Below are 23949 nucleotides of genomic sequence, written 5' to 3'. Positions count from 1 at the left end.
TCATATACTAACGGGCACTTACTAACATTAAGCTCTATGTACTAACCTACATACCGCCCCAGCACTCCGGTTTGGAACAGAGCGGCACAAAATGTGATATTCGGGTCTTATATCTAGCGCAGTCGAGCCCACCTCCGTTACCATGGCGGTGACAAAGGATTTCAGTGCAGAGAGACGGGAGCGGAGCAATCACCATGCCGCATGGTAATCACTACTAATCTTATTACCATGTGTGCGCACCCTCACCCTCCAGTCCGTCCCCTAAAGACTGTGTGTATAGCAGCCACCTTGATGTAAATATGTGCCCCTCTATCCCCAGGACAGAGACCCTATTACGTTCAGGTGCAAAATCTGATTCAGCAATTACCTAATAACAGTCTATTGCCAGTCAAACTATGAAAGCAGGCGTCTGATTGGTTACCGACTGGCTTTATGTACATTTTGCGTGTAAATGCAATGTTTGATAAATGTCTCTTCTGTCTAAGAACTGAATCATACAACTAAGCAATAATATAATAGGGACCAAAATAATGAAGATATGAAGCTAATGCAGCCAGAACATAGAACACTAGAGGCAGCTGTGACAGGTTCTCCTATTACAGCTTACGCATCAGGAATGAATCACACAGAGGCAACTCTGCTATTAGATAACTGATCTGATTAGTAAATAATCCCTGTATTTGAATATACATGAATTACTTTCAGTATATTATAAGCTAAGAATTGGATGAGAAAACCTGGACACAGACATCATATATCAATACAATAAAACCTGGTGTTACTATAGGACAGTGGTTCTCAAACTCGGTCACCCAGCAGGTGCACAGGTGTAATAATTACTCACTGACACATTTTAAAAGATCCACAGGTGGAGATAATTATTTCACTTGTGATTCTGTGAGGAGACCTGGAAAACATGCACTGTTTGGGGTCCTGAGGACCGAGTTTGAGAACCTGTGCTATAGGACATCGCTGACTGTACCTTCTCCATGGTCTCATAGTCCAATTTAAAGGCCCAGAGCTGGAGCCGGGAGGTCAGGCCGCTGATGGAGGAGAGGGTGAGCAGGAACTGTTCCGCTGACCCTAACGGGACGTCCGGATTTGCAATCTGAGCCTCCTGGATCTTCTGCTTTTCCTCATCTGTGGGGACCATGGTGAGGATTTTCTGAGACGAGAACCAGTATGGGAGATATGAGCATCCGAGCTTATACTGTAACAGTAACTTACCATCGCTGTCATTATCTATATTAAATGTATAGAGTGCAGGATCCCACCTCTGAGGGGAATAAGATAACAAGCTCTCAGGTGACTGCTCAGGGCAGCGGAGGAGCGAGGTGTCGTGTCTGCGTTTGTTTGTCTTATGTCTGTGCGCTTTCAGTACTTGCTGTAACTTAGTGATTGCATTATACTGGAAAGGACGTGGTTAAAAATAAAACCAAGAGGAGAGATTTTGGTGCATCTCCAGATGCGTTTAGCTCTCCACATGCACAGAATTGCTATATCGGCTTCTAAAGCCCTGCAGCTCTGTCTGCACGCACATGGGACGCTTATTCCACGTGCAACTCCCAGTAACGCCTATTTATTAATGATCGCATTGCAGGATGTGATTATACCGTCAGGATGTAGGAGAATGCACCCGCAGGGGCTCGGAAAGGGGCCTGACCCTGCGATGTGCTGCGAGTGAAGTGACCGCGTCACCGGTCTCTCCACTCCTGTGTCAGGGAACTTGTGCATGCGCGGTCTACAGACCACACTTGCGCTGCGGCCATTGCCAAGGGACGGTCCCTATGGAACCCTCTCCCGGCTTGATTTGCTACAGCGGCTTACGCCATCTTCACCTGGGGGTTGTGGTGCTGCCAAAAATGGAGGGACAGCAGCCGGTATCGGACAGTAAATATTTGCGGCCATCCCCCGAAACCAGGTGTTTCTGGGGAACAACCTGCAAATATTTAATGATAAATGGGACCCTATGTGACAAGCAACTAGATACGGTGACTTAGAATCGCCCGTAATTGCTGTGCGTTACGTATACAGGCCGCCATGCAGTTTGCTAAAAATCGCAAGTTCCATCCGCATTAGGAATCGGGCCCATAGAGTGCAATGAGAGCGAGCTTTACCCCAGTACCAGCCGTGTAGCCCGGGCTTCGGATGACGAGTGGAGCTTGCAGCACTGTTCTGTAAAGGCGCATACACACTAAGCCATATATCGGATGATATAGCGTGCCGTCGCTGGGCACACACCAGTGTACAGCCAGGAATATGGCGCTCAGACTGAGATCTAATCCAGGGCGTGCAGCACCATCACATATTGCTAAGGATCAGTACCAAATACCAAACACGGATTCGTATTACACTGATCCACAAAGATGCTATATACTGTACATGGCACCGAGCTGCCTTCTCCATCCCTTACACTACTGATGCTGAGCCAGGATTAGACACTTTTATTGGGGTGCTATTGTGTCAGGACTCTGCCAGCAGACAGTTATCACTAGCAGTAGGAAGTACCCGGAACGTAGTTGCACTCAGTGTTTTACCCCGGCCTCCACACTCCCAGGACCCTCTGCAGAGCTGCTGTTGTCTGCTCCTCTGAAGTTACACTCCAAGGGGCAGATTTACTAACCAGCGGGTTGCTAAAGCCCCGACAATTGGCGGTGTACGATCGCTGTAAACCGGCGATAGAAACGAATTGTAAATCAGGCTTGCTCTGCATTTCCATTGCTGATATAAGGCCGTCGGTACAGACGCCGATGATCGCCAGCTCTGACCCACCACCTGGTTAGTCAATATACCCCCAAGGTCACTGTCAGAGGGAACGTGGTGTAAACCTGCACAGGATTGTGGGAGGCAGGAAGGAGAGATTCCTCAGGCAGTTTATACTGGAAATATTAATCCCCAATGGGCCAGGGGTTGCCCATTGCGCCCCACAACAACTTATCAAGATGCTTTGCAGGTGCGATACCATTAATGACGCTCTCCATGTTGTCTCAGAGGATGGCGGTAACTGCAATTGTTTGCATCGGTGGAGAAACATAACAGACGTTGGCTCATAATATCACGATCTAGTCCTGACCTGGGTCTCAGCTACATTGCAGCTGTAAGAACAGCCATTCAAGAATTACCTCTATTCCCTCTTTGCTGATTGCGTACTCATCAAAGTTCAGGATGGCCGTCTTTATAATGTGCACAGTGGGCAGTACGGTTAGGCCGATGTTGATGGCGTTGCTTCTCTTGGGGTCCAGCACAACCAGCGCCTGCTTCTTCACATCCACCCCTTTCTGAGGACGACAAAAGAAGAAAAGTTAGGGCGTAATCTCCGCCGAAGGGTCATCAAACAAAAAAATTAATGGAGGGACCTTCATGGGTTTGGATGATAATCCCCCACCCTGAGGGATACACCGCTTTGTAGGTCCAGCGATGTCACATAGCTTAGCATTGCAATGACAAGATGGCCCTATTGCCATAGCCAATGTTATGTGGCTAAAGAAATAAATAATAATCACCTTGGAGGTAACTAGTTCTTTGGCTTTGGATTCAAAAAGATGTTCAAGTTTTTCAGTGTCCACAAGGACCTTGTCAAGCGATTCCCATAAAGTGCCTTTGCCAAACTTCCCCCGGCTGGTGCTGTCCGTCTCTTTCACCTCCTTCCAGAACAGTTTCACCGTCTTCCTCTTCTTGTTCAGAGCTGTGGTGAAAGAGTCCTGTGGGACCATACTGAAACTGGGTGGAGCTGGGGGTGGCGGTGGGAGATAGGGGCTCCTGCCAGCTGGAAGTGGGGGACAGACGGGAGCAGGTGGAAGGGCTGAGGGAAATCCAGGACACCCGCCAAACGGTGGTGGGGGAGGAGGAGGTGGAAAGGGCAGTCCTGAAATGGACGGAGGAGAAGAATGATTTAAAGTGGGTGGACGGGATGTCGCGACAGGTTCTGTGGCCTCAAAATCAAGTACGTCAAAGTCCTCCTCCTCGCACAAGTCGGTGAAGTCCAAGTCCTTAATCTTTAGCTCCATGTGGGATTGCTGTGCCGCCTGCTCCCACAACGTTTCGGCAGGTTTTTTGAAGGGAGTCATGAGGGTCTTCTCCAGATTCTTGGAGTTGGTTTCGGCATCAATGCTAAACTGAGCCCTCATACCTTTCCGGGACTCTACGCCATTCTCCACGGGGACTTTTGACAGAGAGCCCTCAGCCTCGTTTCTTTCCGCCCTGACCGCCGGAGCTCTCCGGTCCCTGGGTGGCTTCCCGGCGTCATTAGACGCCGCATTCTTTGCGTTGAGAATTTCAGTGTCCATGTCGGAGCTGTTCTGTCTCTTGGTGTACCTCATGTCCAGCATGAACTTCTTAGAGCTGTTACGATCCGTGGGGGGAGGCGGTGGGCTGCTGACTGGGCTTTCTGGATAAAAAGAAAAATAAATTATTCACATACGTATAATGGAACAAAATCGCTAACATCATCAACTGGCAAAAAAAAACCTAAAATGAGGAGAGAAAAGAGAAAAAAAAGAATAAGAAACGTACCCTAGCCTACTGAATTGACATCAACTTGTGCTGGCCAGGCGGCTGCCGGCAATCTTGGCAAATTGGCCTGCTATTGCTTGTAGATCTTGGTGAATTAAACAGGTACGGGATATCTGGTTAATTCACCGGCAATAACAGTCAATCAGGCAAGATGCAAATTATGATTGGACTGAAATCGATCAGATGAATACTAGGCATGTTTGAGGTCAGTAAGAAGACTACTGTCAGCCTGTACAGTCCGGAATGACGGGCCTCTTCATTGGGCCATTCCCTCCCGAGTAAATGGCTCTGTTAAGTTCAGTGATACAGTCACTCGGAGCTTGTGTGGGGCCAGTTTTGCATTTGTTCTACAATCACTTATTGGGTGGGGGTCTTCCATTATGACCATGGCAGAGAGTACTGTGCGCTAGAAACAGACATAGGAGGTCACTGCTCCGGTCTTCTCTCAGTCTACGGATCTGGACTACAACAGCCAGCAAACATTAGGTGGGATATGATCACCAAGGAGCCTGGATGGATTGGAAACCGGCACAGGTAAAGTGATGTCTTTATTATATATAAATGGCTTGATAATGCCGTCTTTTTGCTGAAACCTGGCGCCTTTTCAATACACCATGCCTTCATGCAATACAGAGATTATTCATCTGCAGTGCCCTGGGTATATCACATTACCTATATGTACTGAGAGCAGACACACGTCCCTACAAATATAAGTGATCTGTCTGTTATAGAGCAGATATAGCAGTATAAGTACCCATACAGAACCTGCATTTACATTCCACCTGTAGCTGTGTAAGCTATTGCTCTCTGATATCAGCCAGAATGACTGCAGTGTCCTTCCCTAAGATTACTGGCAGGAAGTGAGCTCTGTCGGTGGAAATATCATCCCCCCCACACAATAACTGTATATTAAATACCATAAATTCCTGATCCTTATACGTAAAGTAAGTGTTCGTCCAAAAATAAAATAGTAGTACAACTTACTTTCGTTTGGTGGTCCTTTAAATGCGGGGTTCACGTATGAATCAAATTTTATAGAACACATTTGCTAATCGGTTTCATTTTTGTACTATTTAATTGTTATGATAAATGTTGTATCGCTATAGCCTCAATGCATCAGCAACCTATGGTTTATATCACAGCTAATTTGCCAATAGCGTTATCCGGATCTCTGACAAGGCAAGAAATACCAAGTGAGACCTGACTGCTGTGCAGGACTCTTGTAGAGACCCCATGGGATCTGAATGGGACTCATGAATTGTCTATGTTATAGAGCAGAATGCAAAAACACCATCTTCAGGTTACTTTTCTGGAGCTGGTGTTGGGCTTGTGTTATGGACACGTGAGGCAGGTCCGGCCATCTCCCTGATGAATCAGGCCGGGTCATGCATGTGGATGAATGGATTGCCTTGCCTGGTTCGGATACAGGCTCCTCTCGGTCTCCGCGTTCCTCCCTCTCCAAGGTGCTGCTGGCAGACGAATCGCTGGATCCCGAACACAATTCTTTCTCATTCACACTTTCATTTTTCTCTTCCTTCTCACTCAGATCAGACTTTCCTGTGTCCAATAGAGGGCAGGGGAGGGGGGGTGGGGGGGGGGGGGCGGTTCATTACACATCTGCCCAAATTGCAGAGAAGCCCCCAATGGTTAATCATCTTTAGCCCAAAACACATGCAGCCCCGTCATCCAGGAGGGAGGGGGGGTACGTTATGCACATGCATGAGTGAGGAAGATAGGCGGGCAGGACAGAGTGTGAGGCGGGGTTACATGCGAATGGGTGGAGTTAGCTATTCACGGAGTGCAGGAATCTAGTACGTCAGATATACACACACACCAGAAGCTCCGCATTTTATATCCATGCAATGCGCTCAGACGATAGACGCTCACAGCACAGGACCCGTGGGACAGTACAGCGTCCACTACAGCTCATCCTGGGATTAAGGGAAACTATCGGCCTGGGCTCATCACCTACACTGCAATAATGATAACAATCTAATGCATGGTAATGCAGCGGAAGCAGCCGGTCCATGGGCCAAGCAGCCTTTGCTTCTCAGTGATGTCACAGGTGACCTGATAGGCTGTACTCTCACTTAGCCAATGAAATTGCAGTATCCGCTGCAGGAAGACAACAGGTGCCCTTAGACCGCTGTCAGGCGGACGTCCGTCTTCTCACCACCGCTGCTCTAAATTATAACGAAGTGAGATTGACTAAAACGTATAATGGGATTTAGGACTTTAAATCCAACAACATACTAGTCAGAAACGTCGCATTCAATCTGAAGCCATTTCCGCTATAGCAATTACTACGCATAGTTTCCCTGTAATTCCCAGGAAGGGCTTTGTGCATACACAGAGACACATACCTTCCGTCTGAGGGCCAAAATCCTCACCACTGGCTCTGTCCTCCTGCTGCTCGGGGGGAACATCATCGTCAGACTCACCCCCGTTCCGCACGGCCTCTGCCAGGATCTCCTGTCGGCCTTTGGACAAAGCCGACATCTTCTCCAGCTCCGTGGCTGCCAGGTTTTCCAGAAATCGATTTCTAAAAAGAATTATTGGTGCGTAGTTCAAAATAACGCATGAATTTACACCAACCATCCCACACGTTATACTGCGCGATCACAGAGACATAATATATTCAACAAACATGTCCCTCTGTCACTACACCAGTACTGGGGTCACTGACAGGGACCAAACAGAATTCCCCACTCCGTAATGTTTAGATGAGTTTTAGGTTTGGCCACAACTATCCACACCGTGGGCACAAAAAGATAGCAAATGCCCACGTCAGGTGTCCAGCAGGATGGATGGCAGATGGATGATAATCAGAACGTGGTACATTGTACAGAGTTGGTTTAAACAAGAACACAAATAAAACATTAAAAGACACAAGAGGAGGAGGTGGCAGCGTGGTCTATCGGGCGCCAGTACTTAATCGCAGCTGTCATCAGCCATGTAAGTGGGCTGAACCGATAGCCACGTGAATGCTGCCTATGGATGTTCAGTCTATGAGACACGAGTAAGTGCATCTATAGCCGACATCCTCATGTACGCCGACACACAGGGGTAAGTGTCAGCGATTGGCTTAAGATACTTACTGAAATTTCTTCAGGATGGGTTTGTCCCCATACACATTATTACTCCTGTCATCCCTGCGGGAAGAATTGGTTAGCGGCAGGTAAAGGTCAGATGACACGCCGTACAGTGTTCTGCTCAGATATGGTAGCATGCAGCCTTCACACCACGCTGTACAACTAGCATGCAACACGGGAGGAAGGGGTGCATTGTGGGTAGGACACCTCCAAAACGGTTATCAAGACATTGTCCCGTTTTATCTTTGTATATTATAAAGGTCCTAATGACACCAAACTATGGACCTCATTCAGAGTCTCTCGCTAGGGCACGTTCGCTCGCTGGGAGCGATAATCGCACATCTGCGCATGCGTATAATTCACAGTGCGCGTGCGCAAGTCATTCGTTGCGATCTGATTTTGGTGGCTCGCTAGCCACTTTCAGGTCGCTGCTTTGAGTGACAGATAGCGCCGTTTGTGGGTGGTAACAGGGGAAGGTACTTGTGAATGTCGGTGTGGATGTGCGAACGCAGGCGTGTCTGACCGTCCGAACGGCGTTTAATGGGTGTGCATAATTAGCAAAGTTGCGTCATTGCACAAGCGACTTGGTTGTTTTTTAGCCTGAACTGTTCGCAGTGCTTGGGGTAGGTTAGGTCGACCTCAAGCGCTGCGAGCAGCTCCGATGGCCCTCGATGTTCACGATTAATCAGACTCTTCCCGGAGATGATGTGTTTTGCGAGTGACAGGTGGGAGGTTTTATAGTCCAGCGTACGCTCACTTCCGTCGCTCACTGAGACACAGAGGGCGTCCTTACAGCGCAAAGAGCGATCGATTGATTTGCATACCCGGACCCTTTTTCCAAGCGAGAAATCGCATCTTGCGAGAGACTCTGAATGAGGTCCTATGTTCCTTGGATACACTATGGCGATGGGGCTCCAATGTTTCATAGCGGAGACCCCGAGTGTCAATGTGTTTATGTTCCCGGGAAGCCAGAAAGAGGAGGGTCCCAATATAACATGTTATATCAAGGGGGCACAACGGCCTTCCTCCGGCAGGGTTACATGTTAGAATTATTTCTGAATCCGCTACATGTACAACAGTTCTAACAGCTGGAGGCCGGTGACTAAAAGATATGTTCTGTCGTGTGACAGGTAATTCCAGTGGTAACACGTTACAGGAACACGTATGTATCAATCACAACTGTATGAAGAGGTTTGGCGGCGGCAGGAGGGACAGACACAGATGTTTCTGAAAACAACACGCAGGGTTATCATGTGTGACAATACACGTCAGACACCGCCAGCTCTCACAGCGCTCTGATACCACGACACGTATGTTATACACACTCTTCTGTTAGGACTGGAATTATACAGACAACGTCGTTAGACAATGAGGCTCCTTGCAGTGATGGGGCCCGTTATATATTCTCCTGGGAAATGAAAAGGCTGGTAGTATGGGGACAAACAGGAGACGTTAGGGGGGAGCACTCGCTGCCCAGGGGGCACTTACCAAACAGGCTCTGTTTGGTGGACTCTGGAAGGAGAAAGGATTTGGAGACAGGAAAGAAGAAGAATTTGAGAACAGATTAGACAGAGAGAAACCCCAACTTAATAGCGAATTCCAGCCATCATCCCAGAAGCAGATTGCTTACCCCTGTCCTTAGCCACGCGCACCTATATTATCTGGTATAGCCTAAAGCCCGCGGCCTGACACCAGGGCGTGCCCACCACACACAGAATGTGCCGAGTCACCAGACAGATCGCCACAACAGAATCGCAGTACAGTGCGCACATGGCCTTCATACAACGCAAGAGGCAGCCATTCCGGCAGACAAACTATAATTCATACGGATGGATAATACATACAATAACTCACAAATAGTCTGTGCTGCTGACAATGGCCATATGCCCTGTGTCACACTCGTGCTCTATGGCAGGGTGAGGTTAGGTTCAGGCACCACCAGGGGGGGGGGTTAGGTTTAGGCACTAAGGGGTGAGGTTTAGGCACTTACCGGGAATATTAGGGTGCAGGGTAGGGACGGTTAGTATTAAGGTACAGGAAAGGAGGGTTAGTGTTAGGGGGTAAATAAGACAGAGGAACATTACTTACAGTTCCCCTGTCGGGAAATCAACCATCGTGATGCCGCTGTCAGTCTCTCCAATACCATATAAGCGCCAGTGTGAGGCTCATTCAGTAACTCTACTCATAGTTTTCCATGGGGACTGTTATTTGTGGGAATAACCGAGCCTGGCACCGGTAGATAACGCCATCGTCAGACTGCGTTAGCCATTTAGCCTATGGGCTACTTCCCGCACAATTTACTGGTAGAGGGATCATTAGAAAACCTCCCCGGCAATGGACGCTTACGCATGAGTGGCCTGATTACCTCGCATGCGCAGTAACGCCGCCGGCCCCCGGAGCAGCAGCGAGTAATGTGATCGCACTATTACACATTGCAGGGACGGACCCCGATAGTCCCTGCAGGCGTATTTTATTACATTCCTGCCATACATAATTACTTACTGCCTCCATAAGCAGCAATAAGAAATAATGATTGGGCCTGACCTGATGCTTAGTGAATATGCCCCCAAGCATTAAAATGTCACTAAATAAAAATGTCCGTATTTGATACCTGTAGTTTTTATTTAAAATGAGAGTAATTTGCTACAATGTAACAGAACTGGCCACCAGCAGCACAGGGGCTGTAAATACAAGCGATACACAACAGTTATAGAAGTATGGGACATTATAGAAGTGAAAGTTACAGAAGTGGTGAGAGCCGTAGCCTATGAATGAAAGGTCCCTAATGTACCCAAAGCATCGCTCAGTGGTAACGTGCTCTATAGAGAGAGTGAATGGTAATAATGCAAGTCACATTTCTGTGCAGACCCCTTCTCAGACTTCCCGGGAGGAGACCCTGTCTCTCATACTCCCTGCCTGGTCCTGCCAGTGGTCCGACGTAGCAGAACTCACCTTCATACCATGTCTCTCGGAGCAGGGCGAACACAGAGGTCCTGAATGCAGGGCGAACACAGAGGTCCTGAATGCAGGGCGAACACAGAGGTCCTGAATGCAGGGCGAACACAGAGGTCCTGAATGAGAGGCCTGGGAAGGAAGCCTCAGACGTTGCCATGGAAACAAGTGTTTGACAGTGGGCTTCCCTCTCCACTCCCATCCCCCTTTTCTGGGAAGTCACAGGAGCAGGCTGCAATCAGCTAAGCACATTCATAGCCCACAGACCTGCCCAACAGTGCCATCAGCTGGCAGGCGCAGGTACCACATGACACGCACACTGATCAGAGGGGGAAGAGTGAGCTCCTGGAGTTACGGGTAAACTTTACATAACCAAGTGCAGCAGATTATTACATTTATTTTATGTAATGCAAAGTAGCACAAAACATAAAAAAATAACCAACTTACTTAAATATACTGCGGTCATTGAGCGTAGCCGCCTTGTCCACCTCCGGTGCAGATTTGGACAGGGAGATATTGGAGATGCTGCTGTGAGTGTTAGTGCTGTCAGCGTTCAACCTGTATATGGGGAAAATGGGTTTATGTTTATTAACGTTTCTGTGCTAGATATTATGGGCGGTACATACATAATACACCCAAACAGCTAGGTAAGGCACATCCAGTCAGCTACACAATACGCCCAAACAGCTGGGTAATACACCCAAACAGCTAGGTAATACACCCAAACAGCTAGGTAATACACCCAATCAGCTAGGTAATACACCCAAACAGCTAGGTAATACGCCCAAACAGCTAAGTAATACGCCCAAACAGCTAGGTAATACGCCCAAACAGCTAGGTAATACACCCAAACAGCTAGGTAATACACATCCAATCAGCTAGGTAATACACATCCAATCAGCTAGGTAATACATCCAAACAGCTAGGTAATACACATCCAATCAGCTAGGTAATACACATCCAATCAGCTAGGTAATACATCCAAACAGCTAGGTAATACACATCCAATCAGCTAGGTAATACACATCCAATCAGCTAGGTAATACACATCCAATCAGCTAGGTAATACACATCCAATCAGCTAGGTAATACATCCAATCAGCTAGGTAAAGGTGCCCATCCACTAGACAATTAAGTTGAGCAATTGAACGATAACGATCGTTCAATCGTTCATAAATCGTTTGCAAAAATGTCTAAAATGAGTGATGCGCGTGCCCGCTGTTCGTTTAGACATCTATCATCGAGCAAACATGCTGGACAACCTGACGGTAACGTCAGTTTGAGCATGTTTGCAGATGATTGATGAGCCTGTACTGTATGACTGCTCGTTCAGTGCAGGCTCATCACAGACTGACAAACGACTGCACGATTACAATGTCATAATCGTGCAGTCGTTTTCATGTCTGCTAGTGGATGAGCACCTTAAGGCACATCCAATCAATCAGCTACACAATACTCCCAAACAGCTAGGTAAGACACATCCAATCAGCTACGCAATACACCCAAACAGCTAGGTAAGATCCAATACTCCCAAACAGCTAGGTAAGATCCAATACTCCCAAACAGCTAGGTAAGATCCAATACTCCCAAACAGCTAGGTAAGACACGATACCCCCAAACAGCTAGGTAAGACACAATACTCCCAAACAGCTAGGTAAGACACAATACTCCCAAACAGCTAGGTAATACACCCAAACAGCTAGGTAATACTCCCAAACAGCTAGGTAAGATCCAATACTCCCAAACAGCTAGGTAAGATCCAATACTCCCAAACAGCTAGGTAAGATCCAATACTCCCAAACAGCTAGGTAAGACACGATACCCCCAAACAGCTAGGTAAGACACAATACTCCCAAACAGCTAGGTAAGACACAATACTCCCAAACAGCTAGGTAATACACCCAAACAGCTAGGTAATACTCCCAAACAGCTAGGTAAGATCCAATACTCCCAAACAGCTAGGTAAGATCCAATACTCCCAAACAGCTAGGTAAGATCCAATACTCCCAAACAGCTAGGTAAGATCCAATACTCCCAAACAGCTAGGTAAGACACGATACCCCCAAACAGCTAGGTAAGACACAATACTCCCAAACAGCTAGGTAAGACACAATACTCCCAAACAGCTAGGTAATACACCCAAACAGCTAGGTAATACGCCCAAACAGCTAGGTAATACTCCCAAACAGCTAGGTAAGACACAATACTCCCAAACAGCTAGGTAATACACGATACTCCCAAACAGCTAGGTAAGACACAATACTCCCAAACAGCTAGGTAATACACCCAAACAGCTAGGTAATACGCCCAAACAGCTAGGTAATACTCCCAAACAGCTAGGTAAGACACAATACTCCCAAACAGCTAGGTAATACACGATACTCCCAAACAGCTAGGTAAGACACAATACTCCCAAACAGCTAGGTAAGACACAATACTCCCAAACAGCTAGGTAAGACACAATACTCCCAAACAGCTAGGTAAAACACATCCTATGAATCAGCTACACAATACCCTCAAACAGCTAGATAAGACACATCCTATCAGCTACACAATACTCCCAAACAGCTAGGTAATACACCCAAACAACTAGGTAAGAGACATCCAATCGGCTACATTATATATACCCAACAGCAAGGTAATATACCCAAACAGCTAATTAAGAGACATCCAATCGGCTACATAATATACCCAAATAGTTAGGTAATATACCCAAACAGCTAGGTAATACACATCCAATCAGCTAGGTAATAATAAAAACAGCTAGGTAATACACCCAAACAGCTCAGTAATAGTCCCAATCAGCTCGGTAATACACCCAAACAGCTATATTGGTGATAAGAAGAGATCACTACCTTCTAAGAAAAAACTGTAACTAATCTATATCTCACACTAGATCAGGCCTGGCCAACCTGTGGTTTCCCAGCTGTTTTCACACTACAAGTCCCAGCAAACCCTCCCGTACCGATCAGCTGCTAAAGCATGCTGGGACTTGTAGTTTCACAACAGCTGGAGAGCCACAGGTTGGCCAGATCTGCACTAGATGATAAAATAGAGTGTAAATTGGTGAATGCTCCTACTTATCTAGTTTTCATAAGGATTATTTGACTCACACAGGAGCAGGGATTGGGGCGGACTAGAGGCAGGTATGTACCACTCTTTTTCGTTGGCCTGATCTTTTGTTCTTTCATTCCAATTCTGTTAGTTAACATATAAACCGGACACAACACAGAGCTGCTCTCTGATGGAAACAGTTTTGGCAGATCTGTGTCGTGCCCAAGGGCAAGGAACGTAGCGGCTCGTACACACTGGTGAGGTAAACCAGTATCTGATAAAAACAGACAAAGCCTTGAATAATGTCTTCGCCTTTAATGTTTTGTCACTGCAGAGGTGAACCGACGCCTTTTTGCAGAGCGCATAGGGCATGTTTGTACACTGCGCTCGCTCTGGAACTGAGCGTATGAGAGTACGGATGACGCATTTCAGTGTATCTCACTTACAGTGAAAAATAATACCCTAAAAGCAATGCATATTTATGAAGCTTGCTTTGCTCAATAGCCACAACTCATTTGGATGAATACCCCTGCTCTTGTCAATAGGGAGCAGAACGGCATCATATATAGCAGTGGTTCCAAACTGTGTGCCGTGGCACCCTGGGGTAGGGGTGCCTCAGGCTGGTGGTTCAGCACCAAATCAAATTATTTATGGTCAATGTAATGTAAATTATATAGAAAAACAAGCTCAAACCTGTCCACAACCACATACCTAAACCTAAGGATGACAGGTCAGCACAATATACTTCACTTTATTACTTTACTATAATTTTTTCTGAATTTCTCAATAACAAACATTTGGCTTAGGGGTGCCGTGAACACAATGCTGTTACTCTAGGGCGCAGTGATACAAAAAAGTTTGGGAACCTCTGATATATTAGTATTCCTGTCTGGTGTATAGCTTGGGAATACATTTCCAAATACCAGTAGATCCTTTTGAGCTGAACTGGTCACTAGACCAAAAATACAAACGCCACACGACCCGTAATGTTTCGTTTCGATAGTACAACCCAATTAAAACCCTCTGCTCATCTCATCAATGGGCCTGCAGGCAGAAAGTGAGGTGTGCATAGGAGAAAATTCTCTCCTCTCTGTTCATGCATTTCAGGTTTAACATTGCCCTTAGGACAGTCCTTCACTTACTGCTCTGATGGTGCGGTCACATCGGGGGGCGGTGGGTCTGTGATTTGTTCCACGGAGCTCACAGGAGGACTCGGAGGAGTTTCTACCTCCGGCTGTTTGGGCGGTGAGGGTGGCACAATGCACACTGTAGGCTTCTGCAAGGTGCAGGTTTTAATGGAAGACTTCAGAGGGACACAATTCTCGACCGGTGATGTCTGTGAGGTCGAGTTGCTTATTTTTGCCCACACTTCTGCACTGTTGCCCAGGGAGCGTCTCGAGCGCCGGACCTCTTCGACCCCCAGGGAATTTTTCCTGCGATCCTTGCGAGGGCCGCCGGAAGATTCCTCGCTGTCGCCATCCTCTTGTCTTAAGGCGCTCTGCACCGAATACAGGAAAAACCACCATTAACTACCAATTAGTACTAGTCAGAACGTAAAACAAAAAATCCCTGTGCAAATAAAATAAAAGCAAGCATTAGACGTTATAGAGCTCGAGAATAAACATTCGGTGATGGACGGAAGCCACGGATAATTAGGTAAACGTGTCTTCGACAAATGATGATCGTGATTTACTGATGTTGTTAAACTATTCCTGAAAACAGGAAAATCTTCAGTCGTGACAGTTAAGGCGGCCATTTTGTGAGCTGAGCCAATATTTATAACAATGCAGCCAATCAATTCTCCGGAAACCAATGACATCACTGTAGCACCATCATGGTGGCCCCAATGATGTCACTGATTTAAAGTAAACTGATAGGTTGCATTCCAATTAACGCTGGTTCTGCCCACAAAATGTCTGCTTCCGCTGCATGAAGGAGAGATGTACTGTGCATTTTAACAGTCCCAAGACGAGACTGCGTGATATTAATGGCGACTGCCGGACAATCTATAGACTCTCTTATCATTGCAAAGGAAATGCAGCCTGCTAAGTTCTGATGCTATATTACACAACGGGAGACATCACTGTGTAACGGTCATCTGCAACCAACTCGGCAGTGCTCTCTGTCCTGTTTACCGATGTCTCATTTTCAGCCAAGATGGCTGCCAAGTGGGACTGTATTCTCCTTTCCCCAGGTGTCACACAGAATCTACTCCTCAGGTAAACAGCGTGACATTCCTCGGGAAGCATAATCATGAGTGACGAGAGGTAAATACTCCACGTTTCACCCTCCCAGTGACATCACCCGGCCAGCGCACGCTTCCTGCGAGGCAATGAGTAAATATGAGGTGGTAACCTCTGTGCCAAGACAGTGCCAGAATCGATAAGCAATATGACCTAATCGGGTGGTAGCACCCAATATCAGCCAGTCACTATCTGAGCCACCAGTCACCTAGTAATTGTTGCTAATGATTAATAAACCTGCCAAAGGTCATGATGAGGCATTAAAGGGAAATAACAGAGCTTACACTAGTAGAGGCTATTATTGCACATCTACCAGTAACACTCCCTGGTCTCAGGTACTTACCAGCTGTCTGCGCAGACATTTAACGGAAAGTAGTTACAAATGCCCCCCCTGCAGCACAGAATGGTTTTACCCAGGTGCAAAGTTACTGCCTCTTATTTTGCTTTGCTCCCACCTCACAGTTTCAGGCCCATAGTCTATCACTGTATCTATGCAGTCAGCATGTCGTTATTATTAAAATGACGACATATGACATGTCGACATGGATTATCAATGTATTATCACCGCCGACATGCAGAATGTGTACATGAACATGTCGACATGTTGTTTCAACATGGTCACTGTCGACCTAATATACCATATCCATGGATGACTGCTGCAGCAATATGGCAGACCCACACATTAGTAAGGTCACACATTTTAGATGCAATATATATAATTAATTTATTTTTGGCGAACGTCTCTCTTGCAGCCAGAACTTAAAGCATTGCTTATTCCATCTCCCTTACACCTATAATGCTGCCCCAGTCATTGGTGCTCTGTCTTGTTTTATGTGTAGAGAGTTAGATCTGGGAGGGGGCGCATCAGTAATCTTAATTGCAGTGTAATGACAGAGCTGCCCAGTATTGGGGGCTACATGCAACAGCAGCCAGTATGTACCCTGCATGCACAGATAAGAAATGTATTTGGCCCCTTTGCATTGCAGCTGTGTTTGTCCAGGTGCAAAGTTACTGCAACCTCAGAACCATCCCTGATGAGGGGGCAATTCATCATTCTGCATGTCTGTACTCGCAGAGCGCTGGACAAACCAGTAAGGGCTGACGTCGGTATGTGCTGTGCTGTACCATGTTCTAGCAGTGTGACCCTTATACTGATCAATATTATGAGGTCATCACCTAAGGAACACAGAGCCTGGCAATGTATCACAGGCTATCAGTGAGGTCATAGCCGCAGGGGGGGGGATATAGAAGAAATATCTGAATGACTTTTAAATCAGAAATAGATTTGGTTATATCACTAATAAAACTGCTTACCGCCGATATCTTCTAGACCTAAAATAAGACAAAAAAAGTGTAAATAATAAAATAGTCGGGAACTAATAGCTTCCCACCCTACTCCCAGTAAGGATACGCGTATCTTAAACCTGGACTGTTCGGGTGTCTGAAAAAGCGCCATTGGGAGACACCGGGGTATGTAACGCATCAATTTGTCACTGGGTGAAGTTAAACACCATTGTACATTACCTCCCACGGTGATCAGGAAGCTGAAGCCCTGTAACTGGAGACACACAGCGGCTACCAGGAGCTGCCGGGGGTTACACTCTATCATATCCCCCGTGCCCTGCAGTCTTTCATCAGAGGTTAGTCAATCTCAATTTGTAACGGTGTCATCCACAAAGTGACCTTTCCTCTCTTTCTAGAGCAGGTTTAAATGTGTAAGGAAGACTGCAGACAAGTGTCTACACGCCTGGCTGTCTTCTTATATCGCTGCTCTATAGAAGTCTTATTTCATGCTCTGCTTGTACATTCCCTAGAGATAACCATTAATAACCGAGGGACATGTTATTTCTAGTGTTCGTTCAACTGGGCAGATGACAGCCGGTAAGTGACTGGTCACTAATTAGCGATTACACCAACGCGTGCGCCTTACAGTAATAGGGCCATTATGTCATTTCCTTATTTATAACTAGTAAAGGGACCCGGCATCCACCAATACAATTCCCTGTCAGAATCAGTGTATGACATCACAGGCTATTATAATTCACATTTCTCATCTATTACATTTCACAATAAAATGTCTTTTATTTATTTTTTTACCATAACTATACATTTCCATTAGCTCAATGTTATTCTTGGCGTTTTCACCACCGGAATCACCGCGCCAGTTTCCACTCAGTAAATGCTGAGAATAGACATTAGGTTTCTTATTTTTCTGAATGTGGGTGCAATTTAAATTAGAGACAGATGAAACTCTGAACTCACTTTTTGTCACTTACTAGGAAAACAACCGGCACATTACTGCGGCTACAAAACTCAGACTCGACAGTTTATCAATTCTACTGAATAAAGCGTGGATCTGCAAACAGTGGCTGAACTAGTATGCTCGCCTATCAGTGATGTCACTGCTCCCTAGTGACTGGACAGGCCTCAATCCTGGTGATGTCACTGGTGTATGAAAACGGATAGGCTGCATTCTCAGTGATGTCACTGGTGTATAATAAATGGATAGGCTGCATTCTCAGTGATGTCACTGGTGTATAATAAATGGATAGGCTGCATTCTCAGTGATGTCACTGGTGTATAATAAATGGATAGGCTGCATTCTCAGTGATGTTACTGGTGTATAATAAATGGATAGGCTGCATTCTCAGTGATGTCACTGGTGTATAATACATGTATAGGCTGCATTCTCAGTGATGTCACTGGTGTATAATAAATGGATAGGCTGCATTCTCAGTGATGTCACTGGTGTATAATAAATGGATAGGCTGCATTCTCAGTGATGTCACTGGTGTATAATACATGGATAGGCTGCATTCTCAGTGAGGTCACTGGTGTATGAAAACGGATAGGCTGCATTCTCAGTGATGTCACTGGTGTATAGATAGGCTGCATTCTCAGTGATGTTACTGGTGTATAGATAGGCTGCATTCTCAGTGATGTTACTGGTGTATAATACATGTATAGGCTGTATTCTCAGTGATGTCACTGGTGTATAATAAATGGATAGGCTGCATTCTCAGTGATGTTACTGGTGTATAATAAATGGATAGGCTGCATTCTCAGTGATGTTACTGGTGTATAATAAGTGCATAGGCTGTATTCTCAGTGATGTCACTGGTGTATAATACATGGATAGGTTGCATTCTCAGTGAGGTCACTGGTGTATGAAGATGGATAGGCTGCATTCTCAGTGATGTTACTGGTGTAAAATACATGGATAGGCTGCATTCTCAGTGATGTCACTGGTGTATAATAAATGGATAGGCTGCATTCTCAGTGACGTCACTGGTGTATAATAAATGGATAGGCTGCATTCTCAGTGATGTTACTGGTGTATAATAAATGGATAGGCTGTACTCTCAGTGATGTCACTGGTGTATAATACATGGATAGGTTGCATTCTCAGTGAGGTCACTGGTGTATGAAAACGGATACGCTGCATTCTCAGTGATGTTACTGGTGTAAAATACATGGATAGGCTGCATTCTCAGTGATGTCACTGGTGTATAATAAATGGATAGGCTGCATTCTCAGTGATGTCACTGGTGTATAATACATGGATAGGCTGCATTCTCAGTGAGGTCACTGGTGTATGAAAACGGATAGGCTGCATTCTCAGTGATGTCACTGGTGTATAGATAGGCTGCATTCTCAGTGATGTTACTGGTGTATAGATAGGCTGCATTCTCAGTGATGTTACTGGTGTATAATACATGTATAGGCTGTATTCTCAGTGATGTCACTGGTGTATAATAAATGGATAGGCTGCATTCTCAGTGATGTTACTGGTGTATAATAAATGGATAGGCTGCATTCTCAGTGATGTTACTGGTGTATAATAAGTGCATAGGCTGTATTCTCAGTGATGTCACTGGTGTATAATACATGGATAGGTTGCATTCTCAGTGAGGTCACTGGTGTATGAAAATGGATAGGCTGCATTCTCAGTGATGTTACTGGTGTAAAATACATGGATAGGCTGCATTCTCAGTGATGTCACTGGTGTATAATAAATGGATAGGCTGCATTCTCAGTGACGTCACTGGTGTATAATAAATGGATAGGCTGCATTCTCAGTGATGTTACTGGTGTATAATAAATGGATAGGCTGCATTCTCAGTGATGTTACTGGTGTATAATAAGTGCATAGGCTGTATTCTCAGTGATGTCACTGGTGTATAATACATGGATAGGTTGCATTCTCAGTGAGGTCACTGGTGTATGAAGATGGATAGGCTGCATTCTCAGTGATGTTACTGGTGTAAAATTCATGGATAGGCTGCATTCTCAGTGATGTCACTGGTGTATAATAAATGGATAGGCTGCATTCTCAGTGACGTCACTGGTGTATAATAAATGGATAGGCTGCATTCTCAGTGATGTTACGGGTGTATAATAAATGTATAGGCTGTATTCTCAGTGATGTCACTGGTGTATAATACATGGATAGGTTGCATTCTCAGTGAGGTCACTGGTGTATGAAAACGGATAGGCTGCATTCTCAGTGATGTTACTGGTGTAAAATACATGGATAGGCTGCATTCTCAGTGATGTCACTGGTGTATAATAAATGGATAGGCTGCATTCTCAGTGATGTCACTGGTGTATAATAAATGGATAGGCTGCATTCTCAGTGATGTTACTGGTGTATAATAAATGTATAGGCTGTATTCTCAGTGATGTTACTGGTGTATAATAAGTGCATAGGCTGTATTCTCAGTGATGTCACTGGTGTATAATACATGGATAGGTTGCATTCTCAGTGAGGTCACTGGTGTATGAAAACGGATAGGCTGCATTCTCAGTGATGTTACTGGTGTAAAATACATGGACAGGCTGCATTCTCAGTGATGTCACTGGTGTATAATAAATGGATAGGCTGCATTCTCAGTGACGTCACTGGTGTATAATAAATGGATAGGCTGCATTCTCAGTGATGTTACTGGTGTATAATAAATGTATAGGCTGTATTCTCAGTGATGTCACTGGTGTATAATACATGGATAGGTTGCATTCTCAGTGAGGTCACTGGTGTATGAAAACGGATAGGCTGCATTCTCAGTGATGTTACTGGTGTAAAATACATGGATAGGCTGCATTCTCAGTGATGTCACTGGTGTATAATAAATGGATAGGCTGCATTCTCAGTGATGTCACTGGTGTATAATAAATGGATAGGCTGCATTCTCAGTGATGTTACTGGTGTATAATAAATGTATAGGCTGTATTCTCAGTGATGTCACTGGTGTATAATACATGGATAGGTTGCATTCTCAGTGAGGTCACTGGTGTATGAAAACGGATAGGCTGCATTCTCAGTGATGTTACTGGTGTAAAATACATGGATAGGCTGCATTCTCAGTGATGTCACTGGTGTGTAATAAATGGATAGGCTGCATTCTCAGTGATGTCACTGGTGTATAATAAATGGATAGGCTGCATTCTCAGTGATGTCACTGGTGTATAATACATGGATAGGCTGCATTCTCAGTGAGGTCACTGGTGTATGAAAACGGATAGGCTGCATTCTCAGTGATGTCACTGGTGTATAGATAGGCTGCATTCTCAGTGATGTTACTGGTGTATAGATAGGCTGCATTCTCAGTGATGTTACTGGTGTATAATAAATGTATAGGCTGTATTCTCAGTGATGTCACTGGTGTATAATAAATGGATATGACTGGTGTATGAAAACGGATAGGCTGCATTCTCAGTGATGTTACTGGTGTATAATAAGTGCATAGGCTGCATTCTCGGTGATGTCACTGGTGTATGAAAACGGATAGGCTGCATTCTCAGTGATGTTACTGGTGTATAATAAATGTATAGGCTGCATTCTCAGTGATGTCACTGGTGTATAATACATGGATAGGTTGCATTCTCAGTGAGGTCACTGGTGTATGAAAATGGATAGGCTGCATTCTCAGTGATGTTACTGGTGTAAAATACATGGATAGGCTGCATTCTCAGTGATGTCACTGGTGTATAATAAATGGATAGGCTGCATTCTCAGTGACGTCACTGGTGTATAATAAATGGATAGGCTGCATTCTCAGTGATGTTACTGGTGTATAATAAATGTATAGGCTGTATTCTCAGTGATGTCACTGGTGTATAATACATGGATAGGTTGCATTCTCAGTGAGGTCACTGGTGTATGAAAACGGATAGGCTGCATTCTCAGTGATGTTACTGGTGTAAAATACATGGATAGGCTGCATTCTCAGTGATGTCACTGGTGTATAATAAATGGATAGGCTGCATTCTCAGTGATGTCACTGGTGTATAATAAATGGATAGGCTGCATTCTCAGTGATGTTACTGGTGTATAATAAATGTATAGGCTGTATTCTCAGTGATGTTACTGGTGTATAATAAGTGCATAGGCTGTATTCTCAGTGATGTCACTGGTGTATAATACATGGATAGGTTGCATTCTCAGTGAGGTCACTGGTGTATGAAAACGGACAGGCTGCATTCTCAGTGATGTCACTGGTGTATAATAAATGGATAGGCTGCATTCTCAGTGACGTCACTGGTGTATAATAAATGGATAGGCTGCATTCTCAGTGATGTTACTGGTGTATAATAAATGTATAGGCTGTATTCTCAGTGATGTCACTGGTGTATAATACATGGATAGGTTGCATTCTCAGTGAGGTCACTGGTGTATGAAAACGGATAGGCTGCATTCTCAGTGATGTTACTGGTGTAAAATACATGGATAGGCTGCATTCTCAGTGATGTCACTGGTGTATAATAAATGGATAGGCTGCATTCTCAGTGATGTCACTGGTGTATAATAAATGGATAGGCTGCATTCTCAGTGATGTTACTGGTGTATAATAAATGTATAGGCTGTATTCTCAGTGATGTCACTGGTGTATAATACATGGATAGGTTGCATTCTCAGTGAGGTCACTGGTGTATGAAAACGGATAGGCTGCATTCTCAGTGATGTTACTGGTGTAAAATACATGGATAGGCTGCATTCTCAGTGATGTCACTGGTGTATAATAAATGGATAGGCTGCATTCTCAGTGATGTCACTGGTGTATAATAAATGGATAGGCTGCATTCTCAGTGATGTTACTGGTGTATAATAAATGTATAGGCTGTATTCTCAGTGATGTTACTGGTGTATAATAAGTGCATAGGCTGTATTCTCAGTGATGTCACTGGTGTATAATACATGGATAGGTTGCATTCTCAGTGAGGTCACTGGTGTATGAAAACGGACAGGCTGCATTCTCAGTGATGTCACTGGTGTATAATAAATGGATAGGCTGCATTCTCAGTGACGTCACTGGTGTATAATAAATGGATAGGCTGCATTCTCAGTGATGTTACTGGTGTATAATAAATGTATAGGCTGTATTCTCAGTGATGTCACTGGTGTATAATACATGGATAGGTTGCATTCTCAGTGAGGTCACTGGTGTATGAAAACGGATAGGCTGCATTCTCAGTGATGTTACTGGTGTAAAATACATGGATAGGCTGCATTCTCAGTGATGTCACTGGTGTATAATAAATGGATAGGCTGCATTCTCAGTGATGTCACTGGTGTATAATAAATGGATAGGCTGCATTCTCAGTGATGTTACTGGTGTATAATAAATGTATAGGCTGTATTCTCAGTGATGTCACTGGTGTATAATACATGGATAGGTTGCATTCTCAGTGAGGTCACTGGTGTATGAAAACGGATAGGCTGCATTCTCAGTGATGTTACTGGTGTAAAATACATGGATAGGCTGCATTCTCAGTGATGTCACTGGTGTGTAATAAATGGATAGGCTGCATTCTCAGTGATGTCACTGGTGTATAATAAATGGATAGGCTGCATTCTCAGTGATGTCACTGGTGTATAATACATGGATAGGCTGCATTCTCAGTGAGGTCACTGGTGTATGAAAACGGATAGGCTGCATTCTCAGTGATGTCACTGGTGTATAGATAGGCTGCATTCTCAGTGATGTTACTGGTGTATAGATAGGCTGCATTCTCAGTGATGTTACTGGTGTATAATAAATGTATAGGCTGTATTCTCAGTGATGTCACTGGTGTATAATAAATGGATATGACTGGTG

The 23949-nt window shown here is 45.0% G+C and overlaps 1 protein-coding gene across 3 annotated transcripts in view; it reads right to left on the bottom strand.

Annotated features, from left to right (window-relative positions):
• FHOD1 (formin homology 2 domain containing 1) overlaps window positions 1-23949 on the bottom strand; it is a 118152-nt gene that overhangs the window by 12486 nt on the left and 81717 nt on the right. The window contains exons 10-18 of one of the 3 annotated variants that reach the window (XM_088476768.1): window positions 14753-15108; window positions 11004-11114; window positions 9093-9116; window positions 7611-7664; window positions 6876-7054; window positions 5926-6069; window positions 3504-4387; window positions 3123-3278; window positions 983-1165 (exon numbers count right to left, since the gene is read on the bottom strand). In XM_088476768.1, coding sequence (XP_088332894.1) covers window positions 983-1165; window positions 3123-3278; window positions 3504-4387; window positions 5926-6069; window positions 6876-7054; window positions 7611-7664; window positions 9093-9116; window positions 11004-11114; window positions 14753-15108 — 2091 coding nt within the window. The remainder of the gene's footprint in view (window positions 1-982; window positions 1166-3122; window positions 3279-3503; window positions 4388-5925; window positions 6070-6875; window positions 7055-7610; window positions 7665-9092; window positions 9117-11003; window positions 11115-14752; window positions 15109-23949) is intronic. The other 2 variants (XM_088476770.1, XM_088476769.1) reach the window with 2 other exon arrangements.

The sequence above is a fragment of the Taudactylus pleione genome, unplaced genomic scaffold, assembly GCF_031769625.1.
Source record: "Taudactylus pleione unplaced genomic scaffold, aTauple2 ptg000194l, whole genome shotgun sequence".
In the NCBI taxonomy this organism is placed as follows: Eukaryota; Metazoa; Chordata; class Amphibia; order Anura; family Myobatrachidae; genus Taudactylus; species Taudactylus pleione.
This window is presented reverse-complemented; position numbering and strand designations above follow the sequence as displayed.